The sequence below is a fragment of the Humulus lupulus genome, chromosome 1 (genome assembly GCF_963169125.1).
Source record: "Humulus lupulus chromosome 1, drHumLupu1.1, whole genome shotgun sequence".
NCBI classification, from domain to species: domain Eukaryota; kingdom Viridiplantae; phylum Streptophyta; class Magnoliopsida; order Rosales; family Cannabaceae; genus Humulus; species Humulus lupulus.
Genome location: NC_084793.1, coordinates 309,492,142 through 309,507,067, shown reverse-complemented (window position 1 = coordinate 309,507,067; position 14,926 = coordinate 309,492,142). Strand labels below are relative to the sequence as shown.

At 41.9% G+C, this 14,926-nt stretch overlaps 1 protein-coding gene across 1 annotated transcript; it reads left to right on the top strand.

The window, feature by feature from the left end:
- Positions 1–11,404: 11,404 nt before the first annotated feature.
- Positions 11,405–12,046, top strand: LOC133812835 (17.3 kDa class I heat shock protein-like). The gene has a single exon (XM_062246657.1). It carries the CDS (start codon positions 11,448–11,450, stop codon positions 11,895–11,897), a length of 450 nt encoding a protein of 149 aa, XP_062102641.1. The 5' UTR covers positions 11,405–11,447; the 3' UTR covers positions 11,898–12,046.
- Positions 12,047–14,926: the final 2,880 nt, after the last annotated feature.

Sequence of the window (14,926 nt, the reverse complement as noted above, 5' to 3'; positions counted from 1 at the left end):
GTTTAAATGTAATGCACGAGAAACATGTGATTAGGCCATGCTTTGTATACTGAATATGATATTTTTCAGAGCTTGAGCCTCTGTGTTTATGCATGATCCTAATTATGCTAGTATTTGTTAAGTAAGCATGTTGAATGCCTTGTATTCGGATATTGGATATGTGATATATGTTTGGTGGCATTGCTTACTTGTATATGGCACTTACTAGTCAGGGATACTGACCTAAGAGTCAGAAATGGCATAGCGTCATGAACACAAGGCCAAATGAAGATTAGTTATAATCGATATCAGCGTTGAATGGCTCTAAGGCATTAATGCTGGACCGACCCTAAGGTCGATGAACTTATAAGCGCTTGCCTAGTCTAAGACTAGTTACTAGAGCCAAGGCCTAAGGCCCAAGTGACCGTTTGTCACATGGCTAGGGAACAATGTTCCAAGGTTATGACTCTATGGTCACGAGGAAGGTTATGTTATTGACTAGTCACCATGCACCTATCCTGTTTGAACTAATAAAAAGTTCACTTGTCTGTTAAGCCCCGGTGACCCTATCGTCACAAGGCTAAAAGGGGCTATACCCAACTCAGTGACTTTTGCGACTGTCACCTATTTGTTTGGGCTAAAAGTCCTGGATGATTATTATGATCATTGGTTGATGTGTTATACTCAACATTACGTTTCTATTTTGGGCTAAAAGCCCTGGATGATTATTATGATCATTGGTTGATGTGTTATACTCAACATTACGTGGGTTTGTTTGCCTGCTTGAATAGGGCTATATCTGCTAGGCGTGTGCCTTATGATTTGATGACATGTTATTACTGTTCATGAGCATATTAAGTTTTCTTGCTGGGCTTCGGCTCACGGGTGCTGCGCCCTAAATTCTCCACGGGCTATTAGCAGGCTTAAGTATGGCATAATTGTGTATCAACCACGGGGATGATGTGTACCCCGGAGCTGCTGCCCCCAGGTCCCACCTCTTTAGCTCGAGGTAACCACAGGTTCACTGGAGTTGCTAAGGAGTCGGATCAGGAGTATGGACACTGCGGACTAAGAAGACGTCCAGCTCGAGATACGGGCTTGAGTTGGCGTCTGTGACCCCTTATAAAGTCAACCACGCAATGTAAACGTGTATATATCAGGCATCACGTGTCTTATGTGTCCCTGAATTCTCGGATACGCAGCCTAAACGTGCGTGTTTAGGCGCCCACGACTGGGTTGGGCCGTGCGGCCCATTATCCCCCTTACCTGTTGATTAGACTTCACTTCATTTGTCAGGTTTTAGGAATTAATCATGAATGTCACAGAGATGACATGACGGGTAAGAAGGTCACGGGATGACCCCCTTTGCCAACCCCCCAGGTGCCCTCTCCTATAAATATGGAGAGCCTGGGAGTTGCAAAGGATTGGACTCTATTATGTAAAGAAATACTCTGTAAAGAATACCAAAGATTACCAATAATATTGGCTGGTGGAGTAGAAGGATTTTAACATTTGAACCACCTAAAAAAAATGTCTTGCGTTACCATTTTATTTTAAGATTACTCGTCTGTTTCGGTTCAATACTTAGCACTAATCCCACTCTCTTATTTTCTTAATTACCTGTTGGCGAAGAACCGCGTCAACAGTTTGGTCATTTCATTGAGAGCCTCTCAGATTGGTGCTATCCCATATACCCAACCATGGTGGTCACTCGCTCGAGACATGGTAACGAGGCGGACCAATGTGATGGGTAGGAGGCTCATCATGCCGCCGTTTCGGATGATCGAAACCCTGAGGTTCAACAGCGGCCGGGCAAGCAGCCAATAGGCCAAGATGATACTGGAAGTTCGGCTCCCCGACCGCCTAATCCGAACCCAAATTTTTACACGGCGGTGGAAATGGAGAATGCTCAGCTGAGGAGTCAGCTGGCGAAAGCTAACCAGCAGATTAAGGAGGTGTTGGCTCGACTACCCCCTCTTACAACTGACGTTAATGTCGGAAAGAGGCAAGGCGAGACTCATAAGTCCCGTCGGGGTAATCGGTCCAGGCCTAGCCGGTTGGCCAGACCCGCGACATCCAACTCTACTCCCTCATCGCACTGCCGAGAGACAACCTTCGAAGAACTACCTAGGGCCGAGCAGCAGTATAGTCGATCGGTCCGAACTTCAAATCCCAGCTCACTACCACCCTCAAGTGCACCCAGGAGAGCTCGAGGGAATTCTAGAAGGAGATCCGGGGAGGGCTCACAGCGACAGCCTATCCCGACCAGCCGTCTTGCGCCCCGCTCAGACCGCCAAGCACAAGACCCGCAGGTTGGCAGAGCTGAGAGGCCCCTACCTAACCTCATCCGCTCTGACGGGACCAGGATTGCATCCCCGGTCAGACATCCTCCTTCACCGATAAGATATCTGTCTCCTCCTCGACCTGTCCGAGATGTTCCAGCTTATGGGAGCAGCAGGAGAAACCTACCCTCCGCAGGACCTTCCCATCGTGGCAGGGTGCCCAGGGAAATCCCGGATCCTCATCCCCAGAGGCGGGCTCCAAGCTTCTCAAACGGGAGCTATTGGACCGGAAGCCGCCGCAGTGACCTTTCTGGCGGAGACCTGCGCCAACGCCTAAGCTCGGCGCAAAGTCCTCAAACCACCCCGAGGGGCAGCCGTGCTCGCCCAAGGGAAGACCTGTCTGAGGTCCGCGACAGTGGGAATGTCCCATATAACCTATCTCAAGATAGGAGGGACGATAACCCGCCAAACGCGTACAATGGATCCGGAGCTGTTGAACAACCCCGGAATAACCAAGGAAATCAGGACAAAACCATTGAGCGCATGGCTCAGATGGAGGAGCTAATGAGGAAGTTCCTGTCAGAGAAAGAAAAAGACGAATATGATTCTGGGGACGAACTTGAGCTCTTCGCCCCCAGCATAGCAACTACGGCGTATCCGTCCGGTTTCCGTATGCCGCACTTGTCCAAGTTCAACGGAGACGGAGATCCATCAGATCATCTGGGCATGTTCAATACTTTGATGATGGCCCACAACATTGGTCCCGAGCTAAGATGTCTAATATTTCCATCCACATTGACTGGGCCGGCCAGGCAGTGGTTCAAGCAGAATAAAAAACAGTTAATAAGCTCATGGAAAACTTTCTCTACTGACTTCAAAAGAGCATTCCGAGCTTTCCAGGCTGCCCGCGTCAAAGCCAATTCCCTGGCGAACGTAAGGCAACAACCCGACGAGCCTTTGAAGGCTTACCTGAGCAGATTTGCGAACGTCGCTGCTCGGGCCAGAGACGCAGATGACAGCTCCAAGCTCATGGCTTTGAGAACTGGAATCCTCGTCGGAGGGGGACTCTGGAATGAGAAACAAAGAAAGGGAGTCAGCTTCGTAAATGATTTCATGAATAGGGCCCAGGGGTGGATCAACTTGGAGGAGGCCCAAGCCTCAGTTGAGGGAACCAGCCAGGTCCCTGAGCAGCCCGCTGGAGTGGGAACGGAGGTCGTGACAGCGACCCAGAACGTTACACAAAATAACTAGTTTGGAGGCAAGAGAAAGGGGAACAACGAGGGCAACCAGCACGGCCCAAAGAAGAATAAGTCCATAGAATAATTTAAGTCGGTCTACGCGACTTAGACGGAGCTCACCCACTCTAGGGAGAACATCTTCCTAGCAAACTCTGCTCGTCTCCCCTGGAAGAAGCCGGAGCCATTAAAGCACCAGAAGGGGAAGCGAGACCCCTCCAAATTTTGTCGTTTCCACAACGACGTTGGCCACAATACCGATGACTGTAGACACCTGAAGGAAGAGATCGAGACTCTCATCCGAGCCGGCCCCTCGGCTCAGTACGCGCGGAACAGAGTTCCCGCAGCCCCTCCAGCTCCGGAAATCTCGGTCAATCAATCCGGGTCTCGGATAGATCAGGACGTCCTTCCTCCAATGATAGGAGGAGAGATATCCACAATCTCTGGAGGTCCTCATTTGGCAGGAACGAGCAGAGGTGCCCAAAAGAGGTACGTCAACGAGCTTAAGGCTCATAATGGAGTGGAGTTCGTCCCCGAACGGCTTCTACCGAAGCAGCAGCGATTGGAGAGGCAACCAATTATTTTTACCGAAGAAGATGCCAGCCACGTTCAGTTCCCTCATAACGACCCTCTGGTCGTAGCAGTGCAACTCGCCAATCGGAGGGTTAGGAGAGTGTTGGTCGATAATGGGAGCTCGGTAAACCTTCTATTCCGATCTACGCTGGAGAAGATAGGATTGTCTGTCGCCGAGCTGAAAGCAACCTACATGATGCTTTATGGTTTTTCTGGAGAAGGATCGGCGACTATAGGGACGATCAAGTTGGTGATCACCTTAGGAAAGGGACCTTGGACAGTCTCAAAACTCCTTGAATTCGTGGTCATCGACTGTCCCGCCACATACAATGCCATTCTGGGTCGACCTACACTTATGGCTTTTGAAGCCATCATCTCCATCCGCCACCTTGCGCTGAAATTCCCTTCTTCCATGGGGATATGCACGGTCCGTGGCGATCAACTTGATGCCAGGGAATGCTATAGCATTTCCATGAAGGGAAAATTAAAACCCGGGCAGTTAACGATGACCGTTCAAGGCGGAAATGAGGGATCTCAGGAACTTTTGCCTAATCCTGAGATTGAAAAACCTCAGAGCGCCGAGAGGGAAAATATCATCCTAAGTGATGATATTGACCCAAGGATAGGTGAGGATAAATCTGAGCTCCAAGCTATCGAAGAACTCAAGGAGGTAAATATCGATCCACAAGATCCCTCACGACTGGTTAAGCTCAGGAAAAACCTCTGTGTTGACCGCGTTTTTGGCCAACGACGTGAGAACGTTAAAAACGATAACACCTTCAAGAGAAAATAAACGACACAAACGATTTTATAGTGGTTCAGCCCCAATGTGATGGTAATAGCCTAATCCATTTAGAGTTGTGATTATAGACCTGCACTCGAGATCAGATGAACCTGAGTCAACTGAGTTTCTTTAGTGCAGATTGATCGTACAGATGATATCCCCCCATAGTCGGGATATTTTATTATTCTCATTATATTTAAATTACAACAATATTCAAAATGTAACAGTACACCAAATTTGTGGGATAAATGAGAGATTCCCGTGTATGCCAAGACCGATTTTTGTTGAAGTCGTTTCTGGGAATCTTGACGTAGTCCTCCTCTATCTGGTCGACCCATATCTCATTCAAGCTGGTTGAACACACCTTCACTGGGCAGTCACGCACTTGGCTGGGCAGACATACACTTAGCTGGGTAGACATGCACTTAGCTGGGCAGACATGCACTTGACTGGTCGGACATGGTCATGACCGATCGGCCAAGTTCATTCCTGGTCGGACAAAGTCATGCATGGGTAGGCAAGGTCATTCCCAGGCAGACAAGGTCATTCCTGGGCAGACAACCATATGACTGGTCGGACAAGGTCATGCCTGGTCGGTCATGACACTTGACTGGCCAGTCAAAATTCTTCATTGGTCTACCGGGCCACTCCTAAGCCAGATCACTTTATCACAACTCTGAGGAGCCAATATATATTAAACGACTATTAATGTGTCGTTTACGGACCATGTACTGCCACTTGTCACCTCTATCGCCACGTCATCGATCTCCAATTTTTGGGGATAACACTCTGTGGCAAGAGGAAGGCGGAGTTGATCAAGTTCCTGCAGGAGAACCTGGATGTGTTCGCATGGTCACACGAGGACATGGTGGGAATCAGTCCAAATGTCATCATGCACACCCTTCATTTGGATAAGAGCGTTCCTGCGAAGTCCCAGAAGCAGAGGCGCCTGGGAACAACTCGCGCTAAAGCCCTAGAAGAAGAAGTAGCCCGGCTCAAGAAATGCGGCTTTATCCGTGAAGCCAGGTTCCCGGTCTGGGTCGCCAATCCCGTGTTGGTCCCGAAGCCCAATGGGAAATGGCGGACTTGCATCAACTTCTCCGATCTGAACAAAGCCTGCCCCAAGGACTATTTCCCCTTGCCGAGGATCGACCAATTGGTAGATGCCACGGCGGGGCACGAGCTCATGTCCTTTATGGACGCGTACTCGGGCTATAATCAGATCGCACTCGGGCTATGAATCCAGCGGACCAGGAGCACACTAGCTTCATGACCCCAACTAACGTCTATTGCTACAAGGTCATGCCGTTTGGACTGAAGAACGCCGGTGCTACATACCAGAGATTGGTGAACAGGATGTTTGCCAACCAGATCGGGAAAAATGTAGAAGTGTACGTTGATGACATGCTGGTCAAATCGAAGACTGCCGGTAACCATGTTTCCGACCTGGAGGAATGCTTCAAGATACTAAGAGAATACGGCATGAGGCTTAACCCGTAGAAGTGCACTTTTGGGGTCGCATCTGGAAAATTCCTGGCTTTCATTGTCAACACTAGAGGAATCGAGGCAAACCCCGATAAGATCAGGTCATTGCTCGAGCTCCCCTCACCTAGGTTGCGAAAAGACGTCCAAGGCCTGACAGGAAGGGTGGCAGCCCTTAATCGGTTTATTTCCAAATCCACCGACAAGTGCCTGCCATTCTACAACCTGCTCCGGGGGAATAAGAAGTTCGAATGGACAGAAGAGTGCGAGCGTGCGTTCCTCGACCTGAAAGCTCATTTGGCCGAGCCACCCGTATTGTCCAAGCCAACGGTAGGGGAGCCTCTTTTCCTTTACTTAGCTGTCACAGAAGATGCGTCTAGTGCCGTATTGGTCCGAGAAGAAGACCGGGTTCAAAAACCAGTCTATTACATCAGCAAGAGACTTCTCGGAGCTGAGTCCCGATACCCGTTGATGGAAAAGATGGCACTCTGTCTTATCATGGCCTCCCGAAAGCTCAGCCGTATTTCCAATCCCACTCAGTACACGTCATGACCGATCAACCCTTAAGGCAGGTTTTGTAGAAACCTGAAGCATCGGGACGCCTGTTGAAGTGGGCTATCGAGCTCAGCCAGTTCGAGATTTTGTACACTCCGCGAACTGCAATAAAAATCCAGGTCCTGGCTGATTTTGTGGCAGAATGCACAGGATTCCAAAGGGACCCTGTGGAAGATTCACCCCAGATCACCTCGACCCAGCCGTCATCGAAGATCTTCGTGGATAGCTCATCTAATGAGAACGACTCCGGGGATGGAATCATTTTGATATCCCCAGAAGGGCATAGGTTCCACTCGGCGCTAAGGTTCGGATTCAAGGCATCCAACAACGAGGCCGAATACGAAGCTTTGCTGGCCAGGCTAAGGGTGGCCCAGGAGCTGAAGGCCAGCTCCGTTCAGTGCTACAGCGATTCCCAGCTCGTGGTAAATCAAGTGCTAGGTGAATATCAAGCACGGATGGCTGCTTACGTGGCCAAGGTAAAAGTTGAGCTGTCTGCATTCGAACAAGGCTCAATCGAGCAGATACCCCGAGAGCAAAACGCTAACACAGACGCCCTCGCCAAGCTCGCTACCTCCAGGGAGACGGAGGCTTTGGGGTTAGTACCAGTAGAGTTCTTGGAGACGCCAAGTATAGAAGAGGTCGGGACGGAGGTCGAGATGATCGTCGCCAGGCCGACCTGGATGACCCCTATCCTCGAATATCTCACCGAAGGAAAGTTACCTGAAGGGTGTAATGACGCACGGCGGATACTGTACCAGGCTCCAAGGTATACGATGGTAGGCAGGGTGCTATACCGGCGTGGGCACTCCCTACCCCTCCTACGATGTGTTCTACCAGGCGAGGCAAATACCATTTTACAAGAAGTGCACGAGGGTTTTTGCGGGGACCACACTGGGGGGCAGAGCTTGGCCCTGAAGATCTTAAGGCAAGGATATTACTGGCCCACTATGTCGAAGGATTCGACCTCGTACGTCAAGAAATGTGACAAATGCCAGTGATTCGCCACAATTGCCCGAGCTCCCCCAGTGATTCTCGGACATGTAGCCTAAACGTGCGTGTTCAGGCACCCACGACTGGGTTGGGCCGTGCGGCCCGTGATTAAACCTCACTTCATTTGTCAGGTTTTAGGAATTAATCATGAATGTCACAGAGATGACATGACGGGTAAGAAGGTCACGGGATGACCCCCTTTGCCAACCCCCAGGTGCCCTCTCCTATAAATATGGAGAGCCTGGGAGTTGCAAAGGGTTGGACTCTATTATGTAAAGAAATACTCTGTAAAGAATACCAAAGACTACCAATAATATTGGCTGGTGGAGTAGAAGGATTTTAACCTTTGAACCACCCAAAAAAAGTGTCTTGCGTTACCATTTTATTTTAAGATTACTCGTCTGTTTCGGTTCAATACTTAACACTAATCTCACTCTCTTATTTTCTTAATTACCTGTTGGCGAAGAACCGCGTCAACAGGTGCTATGTGGTGCAGGTAAAGACAAAAGAAAGCTGGACCATCCTTGAGTTGGAGAGCTTAGGTGATGATGTGTACATATGCAGCTGCTCGACCACCACGACCGAGGTTTGAAGGGGAACTAGGGTTAAACCCTGTTTTGCCGCCTAGAACGGCTGGTTGTAAATATTTTATTGTAATAGACCTCTAAATTATATTTTTGGGATCCCAATGTATATAATAAACGTTCTAATGAAACGTTATATCTTAACCAAAATTTGTAATCCCTAAACCGCTAATCATACTTAGTTACACATTTTTGGCCAAATGACTCGATTAGCGAGTTTAGCACTGTTTACAAGGCACACTGTAATGGTCCCTGGAGTTGGGGCGTTACAGTTGTAGTGCTGGTTTTTCGTGGCCCTGATAAATGAGTTTTAGGCTCGTTTATTGTCTAGTTTTTAGGTTGGATTTTGTTAGTTTAGGGTTATTTTATTGCAGAATTATGCTCGTTTGTTTATGTTTCAGGTTTTCCATGCTAAGTTGGTGAAAATAGTGAAATGAAGTGAAAGTGGAAGAAAATATAGTTAATTTGGAGAAAATCGTGTTTTTCGGGGTCGATATGTACGAGTTATGTTACTGTCAATAGTGCTACAGCGCTATCAAAGTAGCGCTACAGCGCTAGGGAGGAGATGATGAAGTCTGATTGAATTTGTAAGTAGTGCCCCAGTGCTACAAAGCCAGCGCTACATCAAGGGCGCTACAGCGCCAGTGAAATAATTTTTAGGGATTTTGGCTTTGACTATGGTACTACAACGCTTCAATGCTGTCAACGCATTTTTCAAATTTTGAACCACTTTTTAAAGGGCAAAACAGTCTTTTCACTTGAGAATCTTGGAAGACTATTTAAGCAACATTATTCTGCAATTTTGAGAGAAGTTTTGATTTTGTAAAACTCTTGATCTAGAAAAGACTGCTGCTTTAGATTGTTTTTCTGGTTTTAGCTTTCTGGATTTTTTTTTATCTGAATTCCTTAGATTATTTTCTATGAGTAATTATTTGAATGTTATTTCCATTATATTATTTGAACTAATTCCTTCAAATGTCATATAGCAACTGATTAGTGCTCAAAAATATCATTTTATTAGTCTTAAAGTGTAAAATTAATTAAGTTTTAGTTAATATTTTCATGGATTTATTGTCATATATTTATATTTGAAAATATTAATTTTGATTTAATTTGTATTTAATTTTCAGGAAATAAAATATATTTCTGACACAAACAAAAAGAAAGAAGAAATAAAGAAATATAATTGAAAAGAATGATGATAAAGTGGTATTTTTGAGGGAGAAATAGGCTCAAAAAGGAGCCAAGCCGCCAGCCAAGCAGCCAGCCGCCCTTGACACGATCTGACGCACCTGTCTTGTCGTCGTCAGTCTGCTCCCCACGCGCCCAACAAAGAAGCCTGCCGCACCTGACGCTGCTGCCACGTCCTGCCACGTTCTGCCATGCCAGCTGCTGAGCCAATCTGCTGCTGCCATGTGCCTCCTTGTCTCCCACGGCTCAACAGCATTTTCCCCACTTTGCTCCAATTTTGCAGCCATTTCCCCCACTATTTTGTACACAGTTCTACACGTTTTTTAGTCTTATTTACACTATAAATAGAGTATCAAATGGAGTAAAAAAGCATCAGATTGTGGAAGGAAGAGGAGAGAGTATTGTTGGAGAGAAAAACACTTATTTTTCCTATTTTTCTTTTACATTTTTGTGAGTGAAACACAATGCCTATTTTAGGCTAAATTCTCTTGTGGAAAGGCTAGAGTGAAGTTCATGTTTAACATTATATTTTTAATATATTGATTCTTTATTTTGTTCTTCATTTCTATATATTTGTTACAATTAAATTTATTTTCTTCTAATTTTTATTCTAAATTTATTAGTGTCTTTTACATAAGTCTAGTCATGCTCTTCTTATGTAATTTAGGCTTTTAATTTAATTTAGGATATTTGTTATATTATATGCTTTTTACTGCATTCTGCCATTGGTATTTTGTCGCTCTAAGGTATATAATATGATAGGTTTTTAAAATTAGAAGTTAGTATAATTTAATTAAAGAACATATTTTAATGTGAGCTTTATTATATATATTTTCCAACTATAATTAATGGTGTAGAATTATAGTTGAGTATAATGAATCAATTTTATTAAAATATATATGTGTTTGCATGAATGAAACTTATGCCTTCCATACTTTCTTTCTGATTTTAATTCCTCGATTTTATTCATTTAATGTTTATATTCTTTTTCAAATTTACATTTTTCCAAAATTTATTATTTTTAATTTACTAATATTTATTTTTATTTTGTATTTTACATCTCTGTGGATACGACATAGCCTGATTACTACTGCGACCGCTTAGGAGTTTATTTGGCGATATCAGCAACACTCTAATAATTTATACTATCTAATTTTTTTCATTTATTTATACTAGTTTTATAATGAACCACACTATTATATTTTCTCTCATATATGTATATAATGGCATGGTTTATTATTAAACCACAAAAATAATAAAGATCTAACTAAGAATGGATTAAGTAAAGTGATTCATCATTAAATAAAATAGTATGATTTAGCCTATTTTACTTTTTATTAAAAATATGGTCCAAAGCATTTCTGCCTTTTATTTTCATTTTAACAATTTTATGTTAAGTTTTTTTTTTTTTTTGAAAATAATTTTATGTTAAGTTAATGGTACTTTTGGTGTGCTGTTTTTGTATTTTTTTTATTTATACTTTAGTTTGACATTTATAATTTCTTTTTTTACTAAAAATATTCGTAACAAAAGAATCTGGACACATGGTATATTTGCAAACCAAATAGAAATTGTTGTAGTTTTTTAATGAAGCAACAAGATCCACGTGGAATGCTCTCAGAGCAACTAGAAACTTCGTTGAAAAATCTAGAAAAAGCGCGAAATTATTCTAAAAGTACTAAACTACCCTTCACCATAACTATATAAATAGCGTCTGAACATTTTCAAAAATATCAAGACAGAATAAAAAGCAGAGCAGTCCAATAAAAAAAAAAGATCAAAGCTTCCAAAAATGGCGATGATTCCGAGCTTGTTCGGTGGACGACGGAGCAGCATCTTCGATCCATTCTCTCTGGACGTTTGGGATCCATTCAAGGACCTCACCTCGACAGAGACTTCCGCCATGGCCAATGCTCGCATTGACTGGAAAGAAACGCCGGAGGCTCACGTGTTCAAGGCCGACGTCCCCGGGCTGAAGAAGGAGGAGGTGAAGGTGGAGGTCGAGGAGGGTCGAGTGCTTCAGATCAGCGGAGAGAGGAATGTGGAGAAGGAGGACAAGAACGAGACGTGGCACAGAGTTGAGCGGAGCAGCGGGAAGTTCGTGAGGAGGTTCCGGCTGCCGGAGAACGCGAAGGCGGATCAGGTGAAGGCTTCGATGGAAAATGGAGTGCTTACTGTGACTGTTCCTAAGGAGGAGAAGTCCAAGAAGACTGATGTGAAGTCGATTGAGATCTCTGGTTGAGTAATAGTGTGAATTTTTTATGGACTGGATTTGCATGGTATGTGTTTGATGTTTTGTTTCTGAAAGTTTGTGAAAAAATGGTTGAAAATAAGTGTAAATGAGCAAGAATTGATATGATATGAAGAAGAGTGATTAGTTTTCTTTTATTATTCTTCAGTGCAGTTTTTTCTTCTATTCTCAGGAACTAATTGAAAAAAGCTACAATAAATGAAAAACGACATCGGTTGAAAAACGACTATAAATGAAAAACGACAATAAAGGAAAAACGACATCGGTTTAAAAACGGCAATGAAATTGGATAAAATGTCTCATTCACGACATATTATTTTACATTTTGGACTTTAATTCATCTCGGCTAAGTATTATTCATCTAATTGTAATCATTTTAAGTAGAATTAAAGTGATAACTATCGTATCAAAGTTGAACGAGAAAAAAAAAATCGGAAGTAAAATTTAGATAAAAATAAATTTTTTTATTACTTTTTTATTTGACAAAAATTATTTCTGCTCATACTTAAATCATAAGATAAAATTATATATATTTTTTGCCAGTGAGATAAAATTATATTTGAAAACATAAATCAGTAGAAACCGCTTTTTTTGTTTTGCCATGCTAAAATACTGAAAAAAATAATAATAAAACAACCAAACATTAAAATAAATGTCTTTTCTTAATGTACTATAAATAACCTAAAAAATGTAAATATATAATTTTTTTACAATTTTTTAATGAAATAATTTATTTTATAAATTATAAATCGAGTAATTATTGTTTGGTTGCATTTAACACTTTTTCTTTTGCAACATATTAAAGTTATCCAACACATTAGTTTAAAAGTTATTATATAAATTAAAAAATCATCTAAATAAATAAAAAATAATAAATGAGTCATAATAATGTATTGTTATATATTTTAAAATTTCAAAGTATTTAAATTTTTCTTTCAACTAGGGGTGCACACGGGTCGAGTCTTTGGGTTTCGGGTTCGGATTTTGCGGGTTTTGGGTTGGAAAATGGGATACTGAATTCGCTTCAAATTTTTCAGTTTTTTTGAGTAATTTAAGGTTTCAGGTTTGGTCGGGGTCGAATTTCGGGTGGGATTAAGCCAAAAATGGATATTGTTAAAAAAAAAAAAACCAAAATTTTGACACTTTTTAAATTTTTTCTACTTTTCACATGTTTTTTTTTTTTTTACAATTTGGGGCTTAGTAACAAAATTTGAAATGGAATGGGGGTAGGATTTTTTTGTCATCAAATTTGAATTAAAATTAAAATATATAATTTTTTTATTAATTCACACCCGAACCCGTGTATGTGTATTTACCACACCTACGAATTCGACCCGAACATACTCGGATTCGGGTCTAATCCGACCCAAATTAACGGGTTTGACCAAAAATCATATTTTTGGATTGTGGGTCAGACGAATTGTGCGAGTTTTCAGATTTTATGGGTCAAATATTCACCCATATGTTTTCAAAACTATATCTCTTATATAGAGTCCATCATATTGTTACTATCGTTAGGTTTCTCTTAAGCTCTTTCTCTCTCTCTAATGTAGGCTCTAAGATTCTAGATATAGAAAAAAGATGTTTCAAACGAATAGTGATGTGTGTAGAGAGAGTGAGAATTTAGAAACACCTATAATGGAGCGGGATTACGACCTTGGTTATCAAGGCTTATAAAAACTCTTTTGGGGGCTTTTGACATCTAAAAATTATTTTGTAGTTGGTTGGATTTTCTAAGCACTTTAGCTTTTTAGTTTAAAAAATTCTTCCCTAATAAGTTAATATTTGTTGCTTCCTCCAAAAGTGCTTTTTATAAAGTTAAAATCAAAAGTAAACATTTAGCCAACAAGGCCTCCTTACCATTCAAAATGCATGTCAGATTAGACAAAAGTTAGTGTTCGTTCAATACTCTGGGTTGGGCCCTTATCAAGTGTTGTAGTGCTGGTTTTCCGTGGCCCTGATAAACAAGTTTTAGGCTCATTTATGGTCTAGTTTTTAGGTTGGATTTTGTTAGTTTAGGGTTATTTCACTACTAGAAATATAGGTTTTTACTTCGGTTTTTATAGTGAGCATACAAAAAAAGCGAAGTAAAAACGTTTTCAAACTCTTTTACTTCGCATTTCAAATTGGCGCTCTGAAAAAAATTACTTACTACTTCGCTTTTTTAAAGAAACGAAGTGAAAAATTCATAGTGGAGAGGGCCATGTTTGTTTGCACAAGCCCTTATATTATGTTTAGAGGTAATAAAAATGCAAAAAACTGGCCAAACCAAACGCGGCCCTTGTGCACTTTTAACTTCGGTTTTTTGGTAAAAACCGAAGTGGAAAGTGGACTTTCCACTTCGGTTTTTACCAAAAAACCGAAGTTAAAAGTCTCCAACGGGTATAACTTAAGGACCTTTAACTTCGGTTTTTTGGTAAAAACCGAAGTGGAAAGTCCACTTTCTACTTCGGTTTTTACCAAAAACCGAAGTTAAAAGTCCTTTATATGCCCATTCCCTAGACCCGAACGGTCATCTTCTCAAAACCCCTTTCCCTTCTGTGCAAAAAGAAACCCCCAAAACCTCCATTAACCACCGTGAGCCAACACCCATTTTGATTCTCCAAGCTTTTTTTTTTGTTTTTTCTTTATTTCTTGCAATATTTCTACCCTATAAACCGAAATATAATCCAAAAATCTTTTTTTTTTTTGTTTTTTAGAGAAAAAAAGGCATTTGGCCGTGGGTTTTTTCTCCATTTGAAAGTGGTGTTTATTGCCGGATTTTGGCCGGATTTTTGACATTGCAAGGGGATTTTGAGCTTCAAAACAGGTATAGATTACTAAAATGTGGTTTTGATGATAATTTTTTAATTTTCCATGTTTTTTTTAATTTTTTTTATTATTCCGAATTTAAAATTAATATAATTAATATTTTATTAATTTTTATAATTATTTGTTTATTTTGTTAGTTTAAATAATGTGATAAAAATTAGGTTTATTATAAATATATATATATGCATATTAGATAGTTTTAGAAATTT

Excerpts from the sequence above, each read along its gene's own strand:
- LOC133812835 (XM_062246657.1), top strand. The coding sequence starts at position 11,448 with ATGGCGATGATTCCGAGCTTGTTCGGTGGACGACGGAGCAGCATCTTC.